Source organism: Uloborus diversus, chromosome 3, assembly GCF_026930045.1.
Source record: "Uloborus diversus isolate 005 chromosome 3, Udiv.v.3.1, whole genome shotgun sequence".
Taxonomy (NCBI): Eukaryota; Metazoa; Arthropoda; class Arachnida; order Araneae; family Uloboridae; genus Uloborus; species Uloborus diversus.
In genome coordinates, this window is record NC_072733.1 from 77,113,608 (window position 1) to 77,133,667 (window position 20,060).

Here is a 20,060-nt window from a genome sequence, read left to right on the forward strand (position 1 = left end):
ACCGAACCATTGTTTCGGTCACTCGTCTGGTCAGTGCTAATTCTGCATTAGCTACCAGTTTGTTTGGCACTCTAGGCTTCTGTAAGAGGTTTTCCACCTCCAACTCAGTCACTCCTATGCCGGGCTGATGAGTGCTAATAAGCACGAAACTGCAGTCCTCCGCTGGAATTGACGGAGCTGGCGGTGTATTTGATGTATTTCTTTAAAAAATGTTTGTGGATCTTTAGTGCGTGTATGCAAGAAAAAAACTCAGCCACAAAACTTCACAACAGTTTTATTATTAGGTACCATACAGAATACGGAGCATTCCTGTACAGTCATCGAAAAATTAGCAATACTGTTTAGTTTACACGTAGAGTAGTTGTGCTCATTATCGCCATAGAGTAATTGTGCTAACCAGAAATAATTTGACTCGAAGCTTATTATTTTCTCTGCTTCACAAGACATACAAGTGTCGAAATGGAATAATGTAAGAAACACAAAAATCTCAACACGTTTTACACTCACTTCTAAACATTTGACGAGAGTGTTAAGTAAAAAATGTCAAAGTGGAATATGATATGGTTCATGAGACTAAAAAATGAACAGACAGATCATTTCGCCTCTTTGCATGCGATATGAATTTGTGAGGAGGAACCTCCCGTCCCTGCTGTCACCTACCTAAGAGCAATCTATGTAAAATAAGTGTCAATCTTATAAAGGCTCCTCCTTTTTGAAGTTTTCGTTCGCTCACTTGTGATATGTGAGGGGAGATTTGCCTTTGAATGATATGCCTCAATTGGATGGAAATTAACTTTCAAATTAATCTTTGATATGTGGCCTCTTTAAAAGGGGTCAGGTCACTTGACTCTGTTTGAGACACAGTCAAAGGATTTTTCTTTTTTTAATTAATAAATCTAAGGAAAAAATATGTATCAAATATCTCTTAAAAACTCAGTGAAACAGCTTATTACTACAGATAATTGCATAGAAATCCAGCTGTTTTTTTGTCAATACAATAACACTCATATATATTTTACAATACGTGTAAATAATTCCATAGTAGCAATAACAAACGTCGCCATCAAAACTGAGCATCCAATTATTTTTGTCTTGCTGCCGCAGTCAAATACTAAAAAATCAACGACACGCAATACAACAAATCACTATAAATTAAAGCCACATCAATTTTCAAAGCACTGTGTATTGCTTTTTGTAAAACCACACTTGTAACAATTTGAAACGTAGAAAGAACTTTCTCCGTTAGTCAACAAAATAAATTAGACTCGTGAGCCCCGAAAATATTGACACTCATAAGCTCGTTAATAATTGAGTCATCAATCCAGGAAAAAACGTGAAAGAAGTGCTTGAGAGATCGAAAAGATTGTCCGGTGTACACTTACAGAATAATGGTGACTAAACTACGAAGCATTAAACACAGGTGCTTAAACTGGAAAGCAACGATTGGGCGCCAAAAACTCTTCTTATCTAATTTAACTCTATTAAGGGACCATTGCACAGTTGTTCTGAACGAAATTTTCTGTTAAAGGAATAAAATGGGAAGCGAATTCAAGTGCTAGAAAATTATTTTTGAGAAAACCGCTAGAGGCTACTTTTATCGGTTGCGAATTCCCTTTCTGAAAATGAGTACGAAAGATGAATTGGTCCCATTTCTGTACTCACGTACAATTTTATTCGGTACAAAATACCCTTTTTTCGGAATCAGTGCTTAGCAGAGCTGATGGCACCCGCCCGTTTTCTGGCTGATTTACCAAAACTTTCATAATCTAGGTGCATAAAGAGAAAGTTTCCAATAAAGAGACAGCAATGGGAAAAACTGTTTCGGTGATATGTTTCGTCTTTTGGCATTTCAAATTGCTGAAATTTAGATCTCATTTCTTCATTTGGAAGACTATTTTTATTAAAATCAAGAAGGAAATTTTAAATTAGGAGCTGCAAACTGTTCCCAAGATGTTGTTAAAATCAATTAGGAGATCTTTCATTTCGTGCAATTCACCCGCATTTTTTCTCTCTCCTTCTTTGGCACATGTGAGATAATAGGCAGAGTCTTTCATTGTACTTTGTAATTGTGTATTTGATGAAATACATATTAAATCATCAGAAACCAAAGTTGCTTACAATTGCATATTAATTAAATTTTGATTACTGACCAAACAGCAATTTCCGAGGAGGAAGTCGGGCTTTTCATAAATAACAGCGTGCAGCTCTTGTGTAACTAACGTAGTCCGAAAAACGAGTGTCCTCATTTTTAGTCCTTTTTTGATTAGATTTCAAGTTGGCGGCACAAATCATTTTCCGTTCTTCCAATTGGAATTAGACAACAAGATTGGTTATCGATGCAGTACGACAACACTACGGAACTCTGAGGCCTAATGCCCGGCTGATGCGTTTGTAAATATACAATAACAACTACATCTAGAAATAGTGCATATACAATGTCTCAAAAAATGTGATATGTAACGGAGAACTCCGGTTCTCCTTCCACCTGTCTTGATTTTGTACTTGAATCATTTTTCTTTTTTTTTTTCTTCATCAGCATGGGCGTAAGCAACTCTTTCCTTCACACTATGGCTACTGTTAAAGGGGCTTCATTCTCATGCGAAAGTTGCACTTCAGGTGTCAACTAACGGTTCAATATAGAACAACTATTTGGCAATCCAGCATCAAAGATGGAAAGTGCTTCTTCTTATTAACTAGCCTTGGAGATGAAGAATAATGAACAAATAGCCACATAAAAGTAAACACACTTACAAACAGTTCTCGGAGATCATTTATGACACATATAGATCTAGGTAATGCTCTCAACACGAACGAAAAACCTACACACCAGGGAATATTGCTGACTTATCAATTTGCTTGAGATAATCCTGACATATCAGGTTAATTAGTGTTTTTACACTGTTAACATTTCACGGAACGCGGTATTTAATAAAGGACGTCAACTAACGAAACCACGCTTTTGAAACGGATCGATGAAAAGACTGAAACAGTACATATTTATTTTGGCACTTTTAAGTTTGGAATTCAGTGATGAAAAAAAAGAAAGGATGTTACATTTTCAGTCCAATTTGATAATGGGAAAGAGGATATGTTGCTGTAATGGGATCGAGTTGCCTACACTGACTTCCACCCTCGGTAGCAGGCACTTAGTTCCTAGCAACTTTGTAAAACTCTGTTTAACAGATACAATTTCTTTTTTTTAGCTTTTTACAATTTTACCCTGAAAACAGGCTTGATATGTTTCCGTTAGGCTTAAATAGCTTTTGGTTCTTTGTTTGTATGTATATATATATATGTATATATATGTATGTATATATAAGCATAAATAGTAAATAAAAGTTTCGATTGTCCAAAAAGTCCGTTAGTCGATGCAGAAAGGATTTCCTGTCAGGAGCCTAGGGATGAATTCTTATTGCCAGATACAGGTAGCGGGATTGACGTCAGGAGTTTCGAGTAATCAGGTGCTGGACTCTTTACCAAGGAGGGAGAATAGGAGGTCTTCCAAGGAGTTGAGGAAACACTAATCTAAAAGAGAAGCTGTAAAGGAGGCAAAGAAAAATCAGAGTAATAATCAAGGGAAAATGCTTAGAGCGAGAGAAATATCAAAGACTTTAAGCAAAACTCACCAGAAACTGACAAGACTAAGGTGCAATAAATGGAGAAAGAGAGCGGATTATTTGAGAGGGGCAGTTGGCACGTTCTTCCACAGCAGTGGCAACTGAGCACTGTGAATACTGAAATAGAAATAAAATATGACGTAATGAAATAGATAACTAATGCAAAAAATAGAAATTTAGTTCATTGCTGTTTTAAGTAAATTTTATAACATAACGGTCGAACCATTCCACAATTGTTTTATTAAGTATTGTTTTAAATGGTAATACAACGTTGTAAAATACTTAAAATTGAATTTCCATAAATGTTTTTATCACTTAAAAATGGTCCCAATAGGTAAAGAACAGCAATATATGTTCAGGGAACGCGTACTGGTATTAAATTAGGTAACAATGGGAGAAAACGTGCAGAATATATCAGACAGATTTGCATAATTTATCAGACAGATTTGCATAATATTTCAGACAGATTCGCTAAAACACTAATAAAAGTAATTTTATGTAACATTTTCAGTAAATAAATATACAAAATGTAAAATAAAAACTCATTTACGTAGAGCATTTAGCATTAATATTTAGGATTAAAAGTATCATTTTTAGTAGAAATACGCAAAGAGGCGGATAATTAGCATAAATTTGGCTTCGCAAAATAAATAATTTGCGCCAATCATAAACACGTTTAGTAAACAAGTTTATTTGAAGCTATCGGTTTCTTGATATGATTTCAATATTTTCTAAATTTTAAGGACAGATTTCTATCAATAATGAAAAGCGTTTGATGAAGTATTTTCCTTGTAATGAAAAACTCAAACTTAAAACAGAATAGTTAAAGCCAAATTCCTTCGCTGTTAAATTTAGGCCCTGAATCATTCTTCGTTTTATTTTACTTTTGTTTTGGAATTACTAAGAAATAATTAAGGGGGAACTTGGTTAATACGAAATGTAAACGAACTTGTTCGTATTAGCCGTTATTTGAAACGACTAAGAATAAGTGATATTGGGGGAAAATAAAGAAATGCTCACCTATTTTTAACCGACTTCAAAAAGGAGGCGGTTATCAGTTCATACCTTATGTATGTTTTTTTTTTTTTTTTTTTTGTTTGTCCACTCACAGCGTCTCACCTAGTGAACCGATTTTGATGATTCTTTTTTTAATGGATAGGGAATGGCTCAACTTAGGTCCCATTACTTTGTTTGACCATATTTGTCCTTTAGAAAAAAAGTTATGGGCAAAAATCAATAAATTTCATGCAATTTCCCTGATTAAATGATTAAATTTAAAACCCATTGTTATGAAAGTTTGGTGCCATATGACAGTAACATTAATAGTAATTGTAATAATAATTTTGAATGAAGGCTTCTCTGAAGCAAGCATTAAATTTCTTCAAGGGATATTTTAATAATCGGGAATCTGGCACTGTCGTCTCATTTTTGGCATAAATAATTTGATTTTGGTAACCCTGCTGATGTATAGTTACCCTATGTGAATTACCGAAATCTTCCCTTCTTCTGTGCTATTGCTCCATAGTGGGGGTAAACCTAACCTGGAAGCGAAGTGATGCAGTGATCAGGATCTGCTTAGGCCTTCACAATACTACCATTTGGTTTGCCTCAACTACACACAGTAGTATTTTTATCATTATTATCTATTCCAATAACAGATGATCGGGGCTAAGTAAGAAAATACAGGATTGCATAACAAGCAACTTGTATGCTGTGAAATGGAAATTAGTTAGGGAAAAACGTAATACTTAAATAGAAATTAACTACACATGAATTCCAGAGAGGAACAAAGATAAGTTTTTAGTGCCAATCGCTTAAAGTGTAACGCGTGTTTATAGTTTTTTTTTTTTTAGTACGGAGCATTTTTATGAAAAAAATCAGGTGAAGTTTCGTGATGGTAACTTCTTACTATTTCTGAAATACCTACATTTACACTAAAAAGAATGAAATAAAAAAATTTTGAAAAAAAATAGAACCGACTTCAAAATTGCTCTAAAAAGTGAAAAATAATTTTATTCTTTAAACACCATCGATAATGCTTTTAAACATAATTTTTGAAGTTGGCGCAAAAACGATAGATAAAATCATTCACAGTCGTAACTCAACTATAATTATAAATTTAACCACGCCCAGTTTCTTCACTATCACATATATTATGCATTGATGACAGCATATTTGTATAACGATATAAATGTTTCGTTCGTAACTTTGGATGCTTTTCTGAAAAAAATAAGAACGAAGCATGGTTGCACTGGATTTTACGTTTTGTTTTTGTGCCAACTTCAAAAATTATGTTTAAAAGCATTATCGATGGTGTTTAAAGAATAAAATTATTTTTCACTTTTTAGAGCAATTTTGAAGTCGGTTCTATTTTTTTTCAAAATTTTTTTATTAAAAAGTAATTCCTACTCTTTATTATAGCTAACACAAATATTTTAAGCTAATTATTAGTAAATTCAGAAAGAGTTGACTTATTTCTTAAAATTTGATGTGTTTGGAAAACATTGAAAAGAAAGATGACAAGCAACAATTGCAGAATATATTAATCCACAACAGAAAATAGGTTAAGCTCCAAATAACTTGAAATGCCCACAGGTACAGAAGTGTATAGGCTATTTTATCTATATATATTTACATTATTTGCTTCTCGATGCATAATAAGCCTTCACCAACCTCAAAATGATGAATGAAATGTCTGGAAAAGAAAATTACAGTATTCAATCGCGTAAATACTCAGAGAAGAAATCACAAATTTTTGCTCGTATCGTGCTTCAGATTTTTAATGTAATTACCGTCAACTCTCGAGAACTCGAAGTCTCAAGGACGTGCTAAAACCTTCGTGTAATAAGTTGTTCGATTTATCGGAAGTTTCTTTCTCAGCCCCCCTTCTCAAGAATAATTTTTATTTTCTTTCTCAGGAATAGTGCAATATGGATAGACTATGACCTTTATAGTTTGGATAAAATTAATTATGAGTAAGTACTTCACAAAAATGCCTCTACAGAGAATAAACTTTGTTAAGGTACTTCGAGAAAGGAAGTTATTTTTGATTGTTTACTTTTTTACTTCCTTTTACAAAAAAGGAAGTATTGTATTCGCGAAAAAATTTTCACTCAAAAATTTACTTAATTTCCATTTTGCTCGCCCCCGAATGAATATTGATTTTTTTTTCAACCCAACCACACGTGGATACATGCCTAGGAACGTATAGACACCTGAAGAATCCATTTTGACGATCCCCGAGTAAATTACAACGAGTTTTCTCGTGACGTCCGTATGTACGTATGTATTATGTGCATATGTGTGTATGTATCTCGCATAACTCAAGAACGGTATGTCCTAGAAAGTTGAAATTTGGTACATCGACTCCAAGTGGGGTCTAGTTGTGCACCTACTCTTTTGGTTGCATTCGGATGTTCTAAAGGGGTCTTTTACACCTTTTTGGGGTAAAATCATTGTTAATTTCAATGTAAACTCAAGCGGTGCTATAATTTGGCAAACACTTGGCAATATATCGCCAAGCTTTTGGTCGCCAACTTGGCGACGAATTTGGCGGTTTTTTTCTTTTTTTTTTAAATTTGGTTTTAATTTGGCTATATTTAGAGAGTTAACCATTGAATCACATTAAAACTGTCAATATTGGGAAAATTTATCTGTATAAAACGTTTTCTTTGCTTCGGTTCGCAACAGACTTGGAATGAAAGTATTTAAAGTGTTTTTTTGCTCACTCCGAGGAACTATTATCTTTAAATTGGAGTAAAAGGAAGTCATGTGATGCACACATCAGCTCGTTTAAAACGGCATTAAGTTTGCAAACACAATTCAATTTGTCTCCGTTTTCGGAAATTACTCGATATTGCATTAAAATATTTACAAATCTGATAATAGCAGGTCAGCTGGAGGTAGTAAAGATTCCTCATCAGAATATGCACACGCACTCTCCACGAACAGCTTGCACCAAAGCTTTGTAGAACAAGGATTCACACGTAGCTACATTTTCCTTAAATCTTAGGTAAACGAGCTGATGTGTGCATCACACGACTTCCTTTCACTCCAATTTAATGTCATTTCCACATTTTTGGCAATTTTAACGTGATTCAATTGTTTACTCCCTAAATATCACCAACAGTGGCCAAAATGAAACCAAATTAAAAAAAAAAAAATCGCCAAATTTGTCGTCAAGTTGGTGACAAAACTTGGCGACCAAAAGACTGGCGATATATCGCCAAGTGTCCGACAAATTATTACACCACTTGAGTTTACATCGAAATTAACAATGATTTCCCCCCAAAAAGGGGCAAAAGACCTCCTTAAGAACATCCGAATGCAACCAAAAGAGAAGGTGCACAACTAGACTCCACTAGGAGTCTACGTGCCAAATTTCAACTTTCTAGGACATACCGTTTTTGAGTTATGCGAGATACATACACACATACACACATACACACATACGCACATACATACGTACATACGGATGCCACGAGAAAATTTGTTGTAATTAACTCGGGGATCGTCAAAATGGATATTTCTGGTGCCTGTACGTTTCTAGGCATATATCCACGTGTGGTTGGGTCGAAAAAAAACTCAACATTAATTCGGGGGTGAGCAAAATGGAAATTAAGGCTGAATTTTGAGTGAAAATTTTTTCGCGAATACAATACTTCCTTTTTTGGAAAAGGAAGTAAACGAGCTGATGTGTGAATCACATGACTTCCTTTTACTCCAATTTAATGTCATTTCCCCATTATTCGCTATTTTAATGTGATTCAATATTTATTCTCTAAATATCACCAACAATGGCCAAATTGAAACCAAAAAAAAAAAAAAAAAAACTCCGCCAAATTTGTCGCCAAGTTGGCGACAAAACTTGGCGACCAAAAGACTGGCGATATATCGCCAAGTGTCCGACAAATTATAACGCCACTTGAGTTTACATCGAAATTAACAATGATTTCCCCCCAAAAAGGTGCAAAAGACCCCCTTAGGAATATCCGAAAGCAACCAAAAGGGGAGGTGCACAACTAGACCCCACTACGAGTCTATGTACCAAATTTCAACTTTCTAGGACATACCATTTTTGAGTTATGCGAGATACATACGCACATACGCACATACGCACATACGCACATACACACATACGCACATACATACAGACGTCACGAGAAAAGTCGTTGTAATTACCTCGGTGATGGTCAAAATGGATATTTCGCGTGTCTATACATTCTTAGGCACTTTTCCGCATGTGGTCGAATCGAAAAAAAAACTCAACATTCATTTGGGGGTGAGCAAAATGGAAATTAAGGGCGATTTTTGAGTGAAAATTTTTTCGCGAATACAATACTTCCTTTTTTGTAAAAGGAAGTAAAAAGGGAAACGGACGTCTTACGGAAAACGTAATTGGGACTGTGTTTAAAAACTAAGCATATTGTTTAAAAACTGACTCTTATCCAATGAATCAGTGGGAAAAAAATGTGCAATCTTGTTTTTGTTTTAAGATACAACTTCATTTAAAGCACAATCTGTATTAATATATTTTTACAAATTTGCATCTTAATTGGCAATCACAAATAAAAATAGTTTTAGTTTTTATGCTTAGAATCGCTTGATCAACTGCGGGGACACCTTCAATTATTTCTCCTTCGTCTTCAACATTATCATCAAAAGTAGGTAGTAAAATCTGATATTGAAGGAATTCGTAATGTGATTACACGATACATGCGGCACTTCTGGAAAATTTTCAAGAAAATTGTCAGCAGATCTAGTCCTCAGTTGTCATGAAGGAAGATTGGACGATCAGAGGAAATCCCTTTCGCAGACAAAGTACAATTAGACAAAGCAATAAAAATTATTAAATAAAAACAAAAAACCCGACTGCGTAAAAACCAAAATAACTAAAAAGGAAAATGTATAAGTAATAATCAACAGTCGGAGCCCATTCCTTTCTGATTCAAGGAACTCCGTAAAATTTGAATGGGCCCTGACTGTTGATCCTTCTATTCTGCTTTTGAATTTATGAATTGTTTTATGTGTACGGCTATAAAACTATTTCAACCGGAGTAGTTATTCAGTAATACTTAATACATTCTAAATTACTGGGCTTATACATTTTCCTTTTTAGTTATTTTGATTTTTACGCAGTCGGGTTTTTTGTTTTTATTTAATAATTGTTTATTTTACATTTTTTAGTTAACTTTCAATGACTTAGTTATTATGATTATAAAACGGTACATTTCGTTTCATTTGCGTAAAAGAGAGAAAATTCTGTAGCGGATGACATTTAAACACGTGAATGTATTTTGTGTTAACCAGTAGAAATGACGAACGAATGCATGGTATTTCTATTTTGAAATGAACAGCTATTCGTTTTCTTACTCGCTCCTATCTCACATTGTCAGTATAAACGAAGCAGCAATCGGGGCACTCGTTGCAATTTTTATGATAACTACTTAATGTAAGCAACTTGTTCAGGTAAAAAAAAATTTTATTTACTACTTGTAAGTAAGTATTGTGTATTGAAATAATTTGTGTGTATGGAAGAAATAAACTTTGCAGAATGAAAAGTAATGGTTTTGTAGCAGTTTACTGCTTCACATTCAAATGAATATCTAATGACTTTGTAATTTTACTACCATCTCTTGTGCTTTATAGTGCCTCCTGAATTTTCTTAATAACGTTTGATTTTACGTTAGTTTACCTTTAAACATTTCCAGCGACCTTTCATTACAGTGTTTTAATTCTCTCACTTTCTGTCTAAACTTTTCTTTTATTTGAAATGTTTTCGGCAGTCCATGCGTTTTTCTCCACTTTGCCATGATTTTTGCGATAATATTTTGATAAAAATAATGAAGACTCATAATTATGTCGACGGCCTTAATGAAGCTCTCCTGTTTATTTATCTTTTTTTTTTTTAAATTGAAGTGAGCCGTTTTTCATTAAAAAAAATGTTTGAAACTTACATGTCGGTGGTACTTAGATAATGTTAATAATATACAGGGTGTTCCGTTTTAGCCTGCATGACCTTTATTTTCGCAACCGTTAGTCCTATACTTCAAATTACAAAAATGTTTAAAATCAGATGCAAAGTTAAGATATTGAAAGTTTGAAGTAAAAATAAAAATGAGTCGAAAAATACAAACTTTAACTTTTTATACCCAGATCCCCTTACTTATATTTATTGAAATTTTCTCCATTGAAAAACCATTCCAACAGAAAAAGTTTGACATTAGTACGACCAATATTCACCGAGTTATGAAACGCAGCGTTTTGTGACTTGCACCACTTTACACTCGCCATCAATAACAATTTTTGGGGGAAGATGTAGCGGTTAACAAGGGTTTAAAATTTTATGTGTGCACAGAGTGTGGTTTTTTCAAATTGTTCGAGGCTTTGTAGTGTGCTTTTGCGTGTCATGGCATAACATTAGCGTTTATTTTTAAATAGCAAAAGAAATGATAAATACTTTTTTTTTTTTTTTTTTTTTACTTCGATGACCTGTCATTTTTCTGAAAGGGCTCTAAGTTCCAATCTCATCCTTTGTATGGTCCCTTAAAACTTTAAACTCGAATATCTCCTTGAGTTTTGGTCGAACAAATTTCAAGTTTTTTTGCGTCAATAATAGTTCGCAATAGAGATTATTTCTCTAAATATTAGTTAGGGGACCTGGGACCCGTATAAAAAGTTAAATTTTGTATTCTTTGGCTCATTTTTATTTTTGCTTGAAACTTTCAATATTTTAACTCTACATCTGATTTTGAACATTTTTGCAATTATAAGTATACATCTAAGACTAACGGTTGCGAAAATAAAGGTCTTGCAGGTTAAAACGGAACACCCTGTAGATTCTCGCATACTCGTCAATTAAATTTTAAAGGATTGCACCTTTTGTAAAAATGCTTTACGGAAAATTACTCTTGTCACATTTTATTAATTTTTTCATTTTTTCTTCTTTAGAACTTTCAAACTGCGAAAGTTTTCATTTTTTAATTTTACAAGACTGCTATGAACACTTATTATACCCCTTAAAAAAGAAAAAATGCCTAAATGCAGAGTTGAATTTTTTTCTTTTCTTCTTTCTCTTAATTTTGTCCCTTATATATTGTTTTCAATTACGAATTTTTTTTTTCGTGACATGTTTAAACAAAGGAATGAAAATAAATTGACATAATTAAAAAAATTTTTTTTTTGAAAATTTCGGAAGGGGCTGTAGCTCCATCATTCCTCCCTTTGAGTTCGCTACTCTTGATTTTAGCACTGGTTTACATATTTTATTTTATTAAATTTTCAATACAAAAATGCCTATTTTTTAGAACTAATTCATACAATCATTAAAACAACCGTTTTTATGCAGGAATATTAGCATCAGCACTACGGTAAACATGAGGTATTGGCATGCTATTTTGACATTTGCTTGTTCGATGTTTTGTATTCATTCCATACCGGTCTCTCAAGAAAGTAAGTTACCATTTGTTCTTTTTTCACAGATCTGCGCATCAATATGAAATTTATTTGTGCAAGTAACAACACACAGAATTTGTGTTACAGAAGTAATTATTAGGGCCCGGAAGTGGATGACCTAAAAAAACCCTAATAATGCTCTAAAAATACACCAATAATGATGCAACAAAGTAGTTCGTATTGCAAAAATGGTGTCAAAATTTTGAAAAATGCACTTATGGCATAATGTCAAATTTCCATTGAAAATAATTTAAATATTTGTTTTTTGAATCAGAAGTTAAGATGGAACTGAGTGTTTTTTCTAAGCTTCAACTACTTTGATATGTTTTTCTCTACCAATACGTTGTGTGACAGAAAATGGTTTACTGCTGAAATTCTTGCTCCACACAACCATGAGTTGAATATACATTTTCACCTAAATTTCTTACTGACTGATGCAAAAGCGAGAATTTAGTGGTTAAGCATTCGGGCATTTTACTCAAAATAAAGCTCTCAAAGGCACTTCAAGAAAATAATAATGCTTTTCAGTATTCATAAAGACACACAATCAAAAGTCAAAATTCTAATTCAAGGAAAATGATTGCACCCAGTACCCCTGATCTGTCTAAAGCCCTAGATCGGCCCTACGAATCAGGACTTTCAATATGCTAGCTTTTTTATTCTCTTTCTTTTGTGAAGGTGTGTATTTTTTTCATTCCTCGTATAGTATATTTCCCTTTTTAAAACGAATAATGAAGACTATCTACTTCCTCTGATAAGACGGCACATTTACTTAGAAGATTTTACTATGCTTGAAAATTGACACTGAAGACATTTTAGTTGAGAATTCTAAACTTTATTAAATAAATCAAACTTCATTTTGATCAAAAATTTAAAGAAAATAGCTAAAAGATAGAAAAATGCCCTGAAATATGAAAAAAATGCCTAAAAACGTTAAAAATACCGTAAGAATCAAATATTTTCCTACGAGAAAAACTCCAGAAAATTCAAAAAAAAATTGTCATCTACTTTTGAGCCCTGGTAATCATATTTAAAATGCTTATCGTTTTTGTAGATAAAGCTCAAGCATTTACTGGATACATTATATCATTTTTGATTTAATTTGCAAAGGGATTTTAGTTCAAATTTTAGTTTTTCTCCAGAAGTTGCTCATTAAAAAATATCTGTCAAGTCTTTTCTCTAAATTCTAAGTGTAACTAAATCTTTATATTATATTAAATAACTATTTTGACTTTGATTTCAACAAAAATGTCTGAAATGTTCAATATCATATCAGTTTGAAATCCTTCAAAATCTTTCCGAAAGAAACGAGCACCAGCAAACATTTTCTAAAATAAAAAATTATTGAATAAAAACAAAAAACCCCGACTGCGTAAAAACCAAAAAAACTAAAAAGAAAAATGTATAAGCCCAGTAGTTTAGAATGTTATTAAGTACAACTGAATAACTACACCGTTGAAATAGATTTATAACCGTATATACAGTAGGGTGGGCCGAAAAAACTTTTTTTGGAAATCTGTTTTTGGATAGTGCGGAAAAGTTGCTATATGGGACCGTTATTACCCATAAAAAATTTCACTAAATTTGTTTAATATTTAGCCGGCGCTATTTGACCTTGAAAAACTGAAAAAAAGGGCAAACATGCATTTTTTTCAAAAAAAAAAAAGGGGGGGGGAGGGTTAAAAATAAAAGTTTGAAGCTAGTTTCAGCAATTATTAGAAGTATCTGTCAGTGAATTAGTGGAAATCCTCAAAGACTTTTATACATTTCGTAGAATATTTAGCTACGCTCCTTTAAGACTGACACATGGGAAAAATGAAAAAAAAAAAAAAAATTAAAAGTAGTTTCAAAATAAGTAAATACTGAAATGTTACGCATTACGTTACTTAGAAAAAAAAGTGAAAATTCAATCAATTTTATGCGACATTTCTACGCCAATTTTAAAAAATGCACACACTCAAATAAAAAATAGTTACATAAGATGCTAGTTTTTTAATCTTCGGTTCCAATTGTTTCTCCTGGATAATAAACGGCGCTCATCTGCTTCTATTATTCCTAAGATTATGTTATAACTATTTTATATATGTTTGACAAATAGAGCCCTTGAGTATTAAAAAAATGTGAATCCTCTGAAGTCTTTTAAACGGGAGCCGGACATTTCGAATGTCATTGCATTATAATCTTTGTTTTGGTACACAACACGACTGTTATGTAGAAACGCGCGAAAAAGAAAATAACGCGAGCAAGCAAAAGTAGTCTTCTATTTGGACCTGGAAGAGATTTGTCTCCTCCCGATGCTTTATTTCTTCCAACATATGAAGACATTATCAGATGTTATCAAATCACTAAGATGCAAATAAAGGGAGAAGGAAATAAGCAACCATCTTCAGCAAGTGTGGCCGCTGTAGTTGCAAAAAAAGTTATTGATATTTGGGGGCGTGCTTCCCTTCCCCTTGTTTCGATAAGAAGAGTGATTGTCATGATTTTATCTTATTATTCTAAATATAATAGCTTAACAAAAAATGCTAAAAATATAAAGACGCAACTTTTACAATCCAAGCTAGGCAAATTTAAAGCAGAGGCTACGACTTTGACGTTTGTGCCTGCAAATGCGCAGATTTATATTCGTGTAATTGCAAAAAAAAAAAAAAAAAAGCAAAAGTCCCTGATAGAGAAAAACAATTTCTAATTGATCAAAGGACAGTAAGAAAAATGGCTATTGGAAAAGTGGATAAGGTAACAAATAATGCATATTTCTCTCATCCTGAACAGCTACTGCTGACAATGTTGTTTGACTCAAGAAAATACATTCGGGAATTAGCTGTTAGGTGCAGTCTGAACTCTAGAAATAAGAAGACGAAGAGCTCGGATGGTTAAGATTTTTTTAAGCGTCCTAAACTCAATTTTGAAGTCATTGATTATGTTGATTTAGTTCATTGGGCAAACTGTGTTGCAACAGAGACACCTATTACAATGCATCTAAAAGACCAACAGTTAAAAGAAATGTGCAAAAAACAGCATATAGCTGTTTCGAGAAATTTCCCTGTCACACGGAAGCTGTGAAACGTTGTGTGAAACTAATAACCGAAGCTGCAATATAAGTTCGTGGTGAAACTGCACAAGATGGATACATTCGTGCCAAACTTCAAGCTAGGAAAGAACTTCCATCATTTGATAACAAGGGACAATATTATTCCAAAAAATAATATTCATTATGCATGAGGTATTATAAATCAAATTTGAAGATTTCTTTTTCAAAATTTTATTATCTTTATATGTAATTCTAAAAAATGTATGATATTATTGCGTGATAATAATTACTATGATTAATAGTGCTATTTAATTAATTAGTCTAAGATTTAATTTTGAAAAATAATTTTCACAATGCTTTTTAAAAAAATTCAATATTTTTTCATTTTTCTCCAATTTTTAGATGTCTGAAAGGAGCGGTTAAATGCTCATTAAAATCAATGAAACATTTTATAGGCTCGAACTGGCTCATTATATAACATTTTCGGTGCATTCCAGCAAAATATTTGAAATTTAGTTTTTTAAAAAAAATGTCAACAAAAAGTCATTTTTCTCATTTTTTTCGGTTTTTTAGTGTCAAATAGCGCCGGCTAGATATTTTTTAATATCCAAGAAATTTTTTGTGAGTGCTAACTAGCTCATCACGCAACTTTTGTGCGCTATCCAAAAATTGATTTCGAAAAAAAAAATTTTCGGCTTATTTCGGCCCACCCTAATGTACAGATAAGACAAATCATAAACTCAAAAAAGCAGTATAGAAGGATCAACAGTCGAGGCCCATTCCTTTCTGATTCAAAGAAACCCGTAAAATTTCAATGGGCCCCGACTGTTGATCCTTCTATACTGCTTTTTTGAGTTTATGATTTGTCTTATCTGTATACGGTAGTACTTAATAACATTCTAAACTACTGGGCTTATACATTTTTCTTTTTAGTTTTTTTGGTTTTTATGCAGTCGGGTTTTTTGTTTTTATTTAATAATTTTTTATTTGACACTTTTTAGTTAATTTTCATTGACTTAGTTATTACAATTATGATACGGTACATTTCGCAATCTTGTCATTTCATTGAGAGAATCTGTATAGTGAGGTCTATTAAGTAACTGGCGGTGGTTTAAACTACTGATAATTAGTCCCTCTAGGGACCTAACTTCGCTTAAAGCTACATGTGCTTGGCCTTCGGCAAAAATGCGCAAACTTAAGTCAATCACAGCACAGCTATACAAACAGCCTGTATAACTCATGATGACGCGAAATCGGAAACGTCCCCCCCCCCTCCCCCCGTCAATCAAATCTTTCTCGCCAAACTAAAAAAGCCTCTCAAGAAAGTACACGTCGCGAAACTCAGTCCTTTGAATCAAAGCAAAAACAATTGCAACATGTTAGAGATGAAAATTGAATTAGTAGACTTTCTTTCTTTTGGTGCTTATTGCACGGGTTTATTTTGATGAGGACTACAATCTGAGTGTCCTGCCTTCGTTACGCATGATATATTTTTTATTACAGTACAGAATACATATAAAGAACACATGAAAGAATTTACATCAGAAAGAGGGGAAAGTACACCCGGAGCGAAGCTGTCTTGACCCACCGCCTCAAGTGGGAGAAGCAATCGCTTAGACCACTTGGCAATTGAGACCCCAATTAGTAGACTTAGTAAACAAAAAAATTCAGGCAGCGAAAACTACTTGCATTTGTCGCACGCAGGTAGCGTGCGACACAGTGTGCAACACCCAACGTGCGTCGATCCCGAACACAAAATATGGCAACTGGTTGTTGCTATGGTGAATTTTGATTGCTGTGTTTAGTCACACTTGTAAGGTTAAGACAAATCGATTGAAGTAAGAATCATCAAAATTGGCCAAGGCGTTTAGCCTGTAGAACGCCACATAGAAACGGACATACATACATAGACTGATAAATACATTACCCTCCTTTGCTTCGCGCACGCACAGTCGGGTAAAAAGAATGACAGAGCTGCTTCAAACAGCTCTGTTCAACAAACAGATGTATTCAAGCAAATACATCTTTAAAAGAAAGGTTTGGGTTTTGTAGATCAAAAATTAATTGGATCTGTTTGCAGAAAAACGTATTAAGCGAACTTTCTGAAATAGAGTAACTTAAAATCCGGAATAGCTTAACATTAGCAATATAGCCTTTTTCAGGGACCAGCAGAATATGAAGCGTAGTAGCGTATGAAACGGGCAACGTAAAATTGAGGTTTCACATTATTATTATTTTTTTCTTTTTGAACCTTCTTTGTTTTTCTTTTCGGGTTTTTATTCTCCATAGTTAATTAGTCCGTGTTTCTAATATCTCTTATTTTGCATGAACCTTAGTGTATGTTTTCAGCTTTTTTTCATACAAAATATTATACAAAAAGAACACTAACAAATCGTAATATTTTAACATATGTACCGTAATAAATGAATTCATAATGAAAGCTAAATAATATGCTCTTTAAGAAATGTCTATCGTTGCAATATTAAATAAAAGATACTGTTAAAGCAATTTCTAGTTTCAAAAATAAATAATATTTGAACTTATTTTTAAGCCATTAAAACCAATTTTAGTTCCTTGCAAATTTTTAATGGATTTTGTTCATTATCTTTAGATTTAAATTCTTTTTTTCTCAGAGATTACTTATATCCTTTTTATTTATTTTTAACTTATTGTTCAGTATTTTTTTGCTCCACAATATTCCTCACTACAGTTTATGCACTTGCTTCCATTCACTATCCCCTGGAAGCTCATTAATATCATTGTCATTGTATATGTAATTGGCTTATTGATTGAGTTTACCATCATTCTTTCTTTCACAATTTTTCTATTTTGAATTAGCAGTTGACAATTGATGTCAACTTCTTTTTTCCACTCATGTTTGGAATTTTTTCCCCCATTCTTTTTTGTCTTATTTGTTTAAGCAATGATTTAGATGTTATCAGTTTAATAGAGTTATTGCATTGAAGTTGGACTATTACAACTTTTGAGCAATTGAGCTGTGTAAGCTTAAAGAAGTAGATATTAATTCTTTATTCTACTCAGATTTAAAAGCAGCTTTGTTTTATGACAGCACAAACATCTTAGGAAGATAATCTACAGTAAGGTGGCTAACAGACTTATTTGCTGGTTTTCAAAAGTATACTCTACGAATAACAAACAAAAGCATCAAATAGAATATTTATTTATATTTACTTTTACGAGCAAATCGACTTTAAATCTGCAATCTTTCGTAAATATTAAAATTTTACTAAAACTTTGGCGCTTCGATTGAGCAAAAAGTGATCAGTTGCGGAACACCTCTTACAGTTTACTAGTTGACCTGTGCAAAGCATTCACGCTCGACAGAAGAAAATCAAAAACCCGTTTTTTATTTTTCGCCGATAGCGGTGAAAAAATCTTTAAAATGGTTTATTACTTTTGAAATTCAATGAAATATATTTATTTCAAAAGTTATGGCAACCCCCGACACCTGAAAAAAAAAGCTCTTTGAGAAAAAAATATTATATGCTACTATCATTTACCTTGTAAAGATATATCTTTTCTTCCCTGATTTCAATGCAACACAACTGTGGTTTAGAATCCTGTCGCCCAATGAGTTAAGATTATCTATTCATGGAAATTTAAATCATTATTCAGCTGGGGAAAATTAGTCATTCAAAAGCTATTTTTTTTTAATGTATGAGAGGATCGATTCCATGACCTTCAAGGCCTTAACCTTGAAGCTCACGGAACGCGCTCTTATCAACTGGGCTAATGGGGATGGGGCATCTCTTGCTGCTTTACACTGAAACAATAGGGTCTGGTGGGGTAAAGTGGTCATAAAATCGTAGGTTTTCAACTTTGGTGGATAATAAATACAACAAATAATTTAAACACCTCAACTTTTTTTGTTGTTATTTTACATTGCATTATTAAAGAACACAGTACATTGAAGTTTAGAAAAAAAATATTGATTTAATTAGTTTTATAACACTTTCTTTTCCCTTTGTATTTATGACCACTTTACCCCATGGGATGGGGGAAAGTGGTCATAGCATGGGGTAAAGTGGTCATAGTTAAAAATAAATGCAAAACCGTAATAAATAACCCTAATATTTGTATATTTCAGTTACTTTTATGGTTACAAGTATATGCACTAATATATGCGTGTATTCACGAGTATATACGTGTCGTGTAAACATGAGTAATCACGTTCATATATGAGTAGATACCGTGCATACCTGAGTATATACATGTATAGTAGACGTATATACGCATATATGTGCAAGTGTACATGTGGGTATATACATAACTGTACATAAATGTATATACGAGTATACACGAGTTAATTCGTGGATGCATCCAGTGCGTGTTTGTACGTGTCTACTCACGTATATACACGTATATATGGGAGTACGAGTATATACGTATGTATACGTGTAAACACAATTATACCTGAAAAAGCGTATATACGTATACATTTATTTATCCGTACATACTCATCAACCAGTACATATATGTATTCACGAGTATATACGCTTACATACATGTATGCCTACAGAGTGAATCCAAGCTCTTGAGCAAAAATCTAAGGGGTGTGAGAGGTGAGGATAAAAAGCAAAGAATAATAAGGAGTTTATGGTCGTTGACGCGCTACATGCACACAAAGCCAGAAACTGATGGATGCAAAACAGGTCACAAATTTTTTACACAAAGATGATTTTACTCAAAATTTAGTTTTTAAGAAATATTTAGAGCACTTTTTAAAAGTTACGGCCCGTAGTAATTCTAATACACGCATCGCAACAAAGGCGCAGCGACGGATGAAAGTTTTTCAAAAGTGTCGTTATTAAAACAGAGAGTGCTTTGTGATTGCGACGCATGCGTTACAGCTGCAGGTCGCAAATTTCTTCAATCGCTTTAAAACCTTCTTACAACCTAAAATGTTGTGCAAAATTGTCTTAGTGTAACAAATTTGT

General features: G+C 33.1%; 1 protein-coding gene across 1 annotated transcript in view; it reads right to left on the reverse strand.

The window, feature by feature from the left end:
* Positions 1-257: 257 nt before the first annotated feature.
* Positions 258-20,060, reverse strand: part of LOC129218138 (poly(rC)-binding protein 3-like) — a 222,178-nt gene continuing 202,375 nt past the window's right edge. Inside the window, exons 13-14 of the mRNA XM_054852352.1 lie at positions 3,627-3,734; positions 258-3,537 (exon numbers count right to left, since the gene is read on the reverse strand). Of these exons, the coding sequence (XP_054708327.1) occupies positions 3,674-3,734 (61 nt within the window). The 3' untranslated portion in view covers positions 258-3,537; positions 3,627-3,673. The remainder of the gene's footprint in view (positions 3,538-3,626; positions 3,735-20,060) is intronic.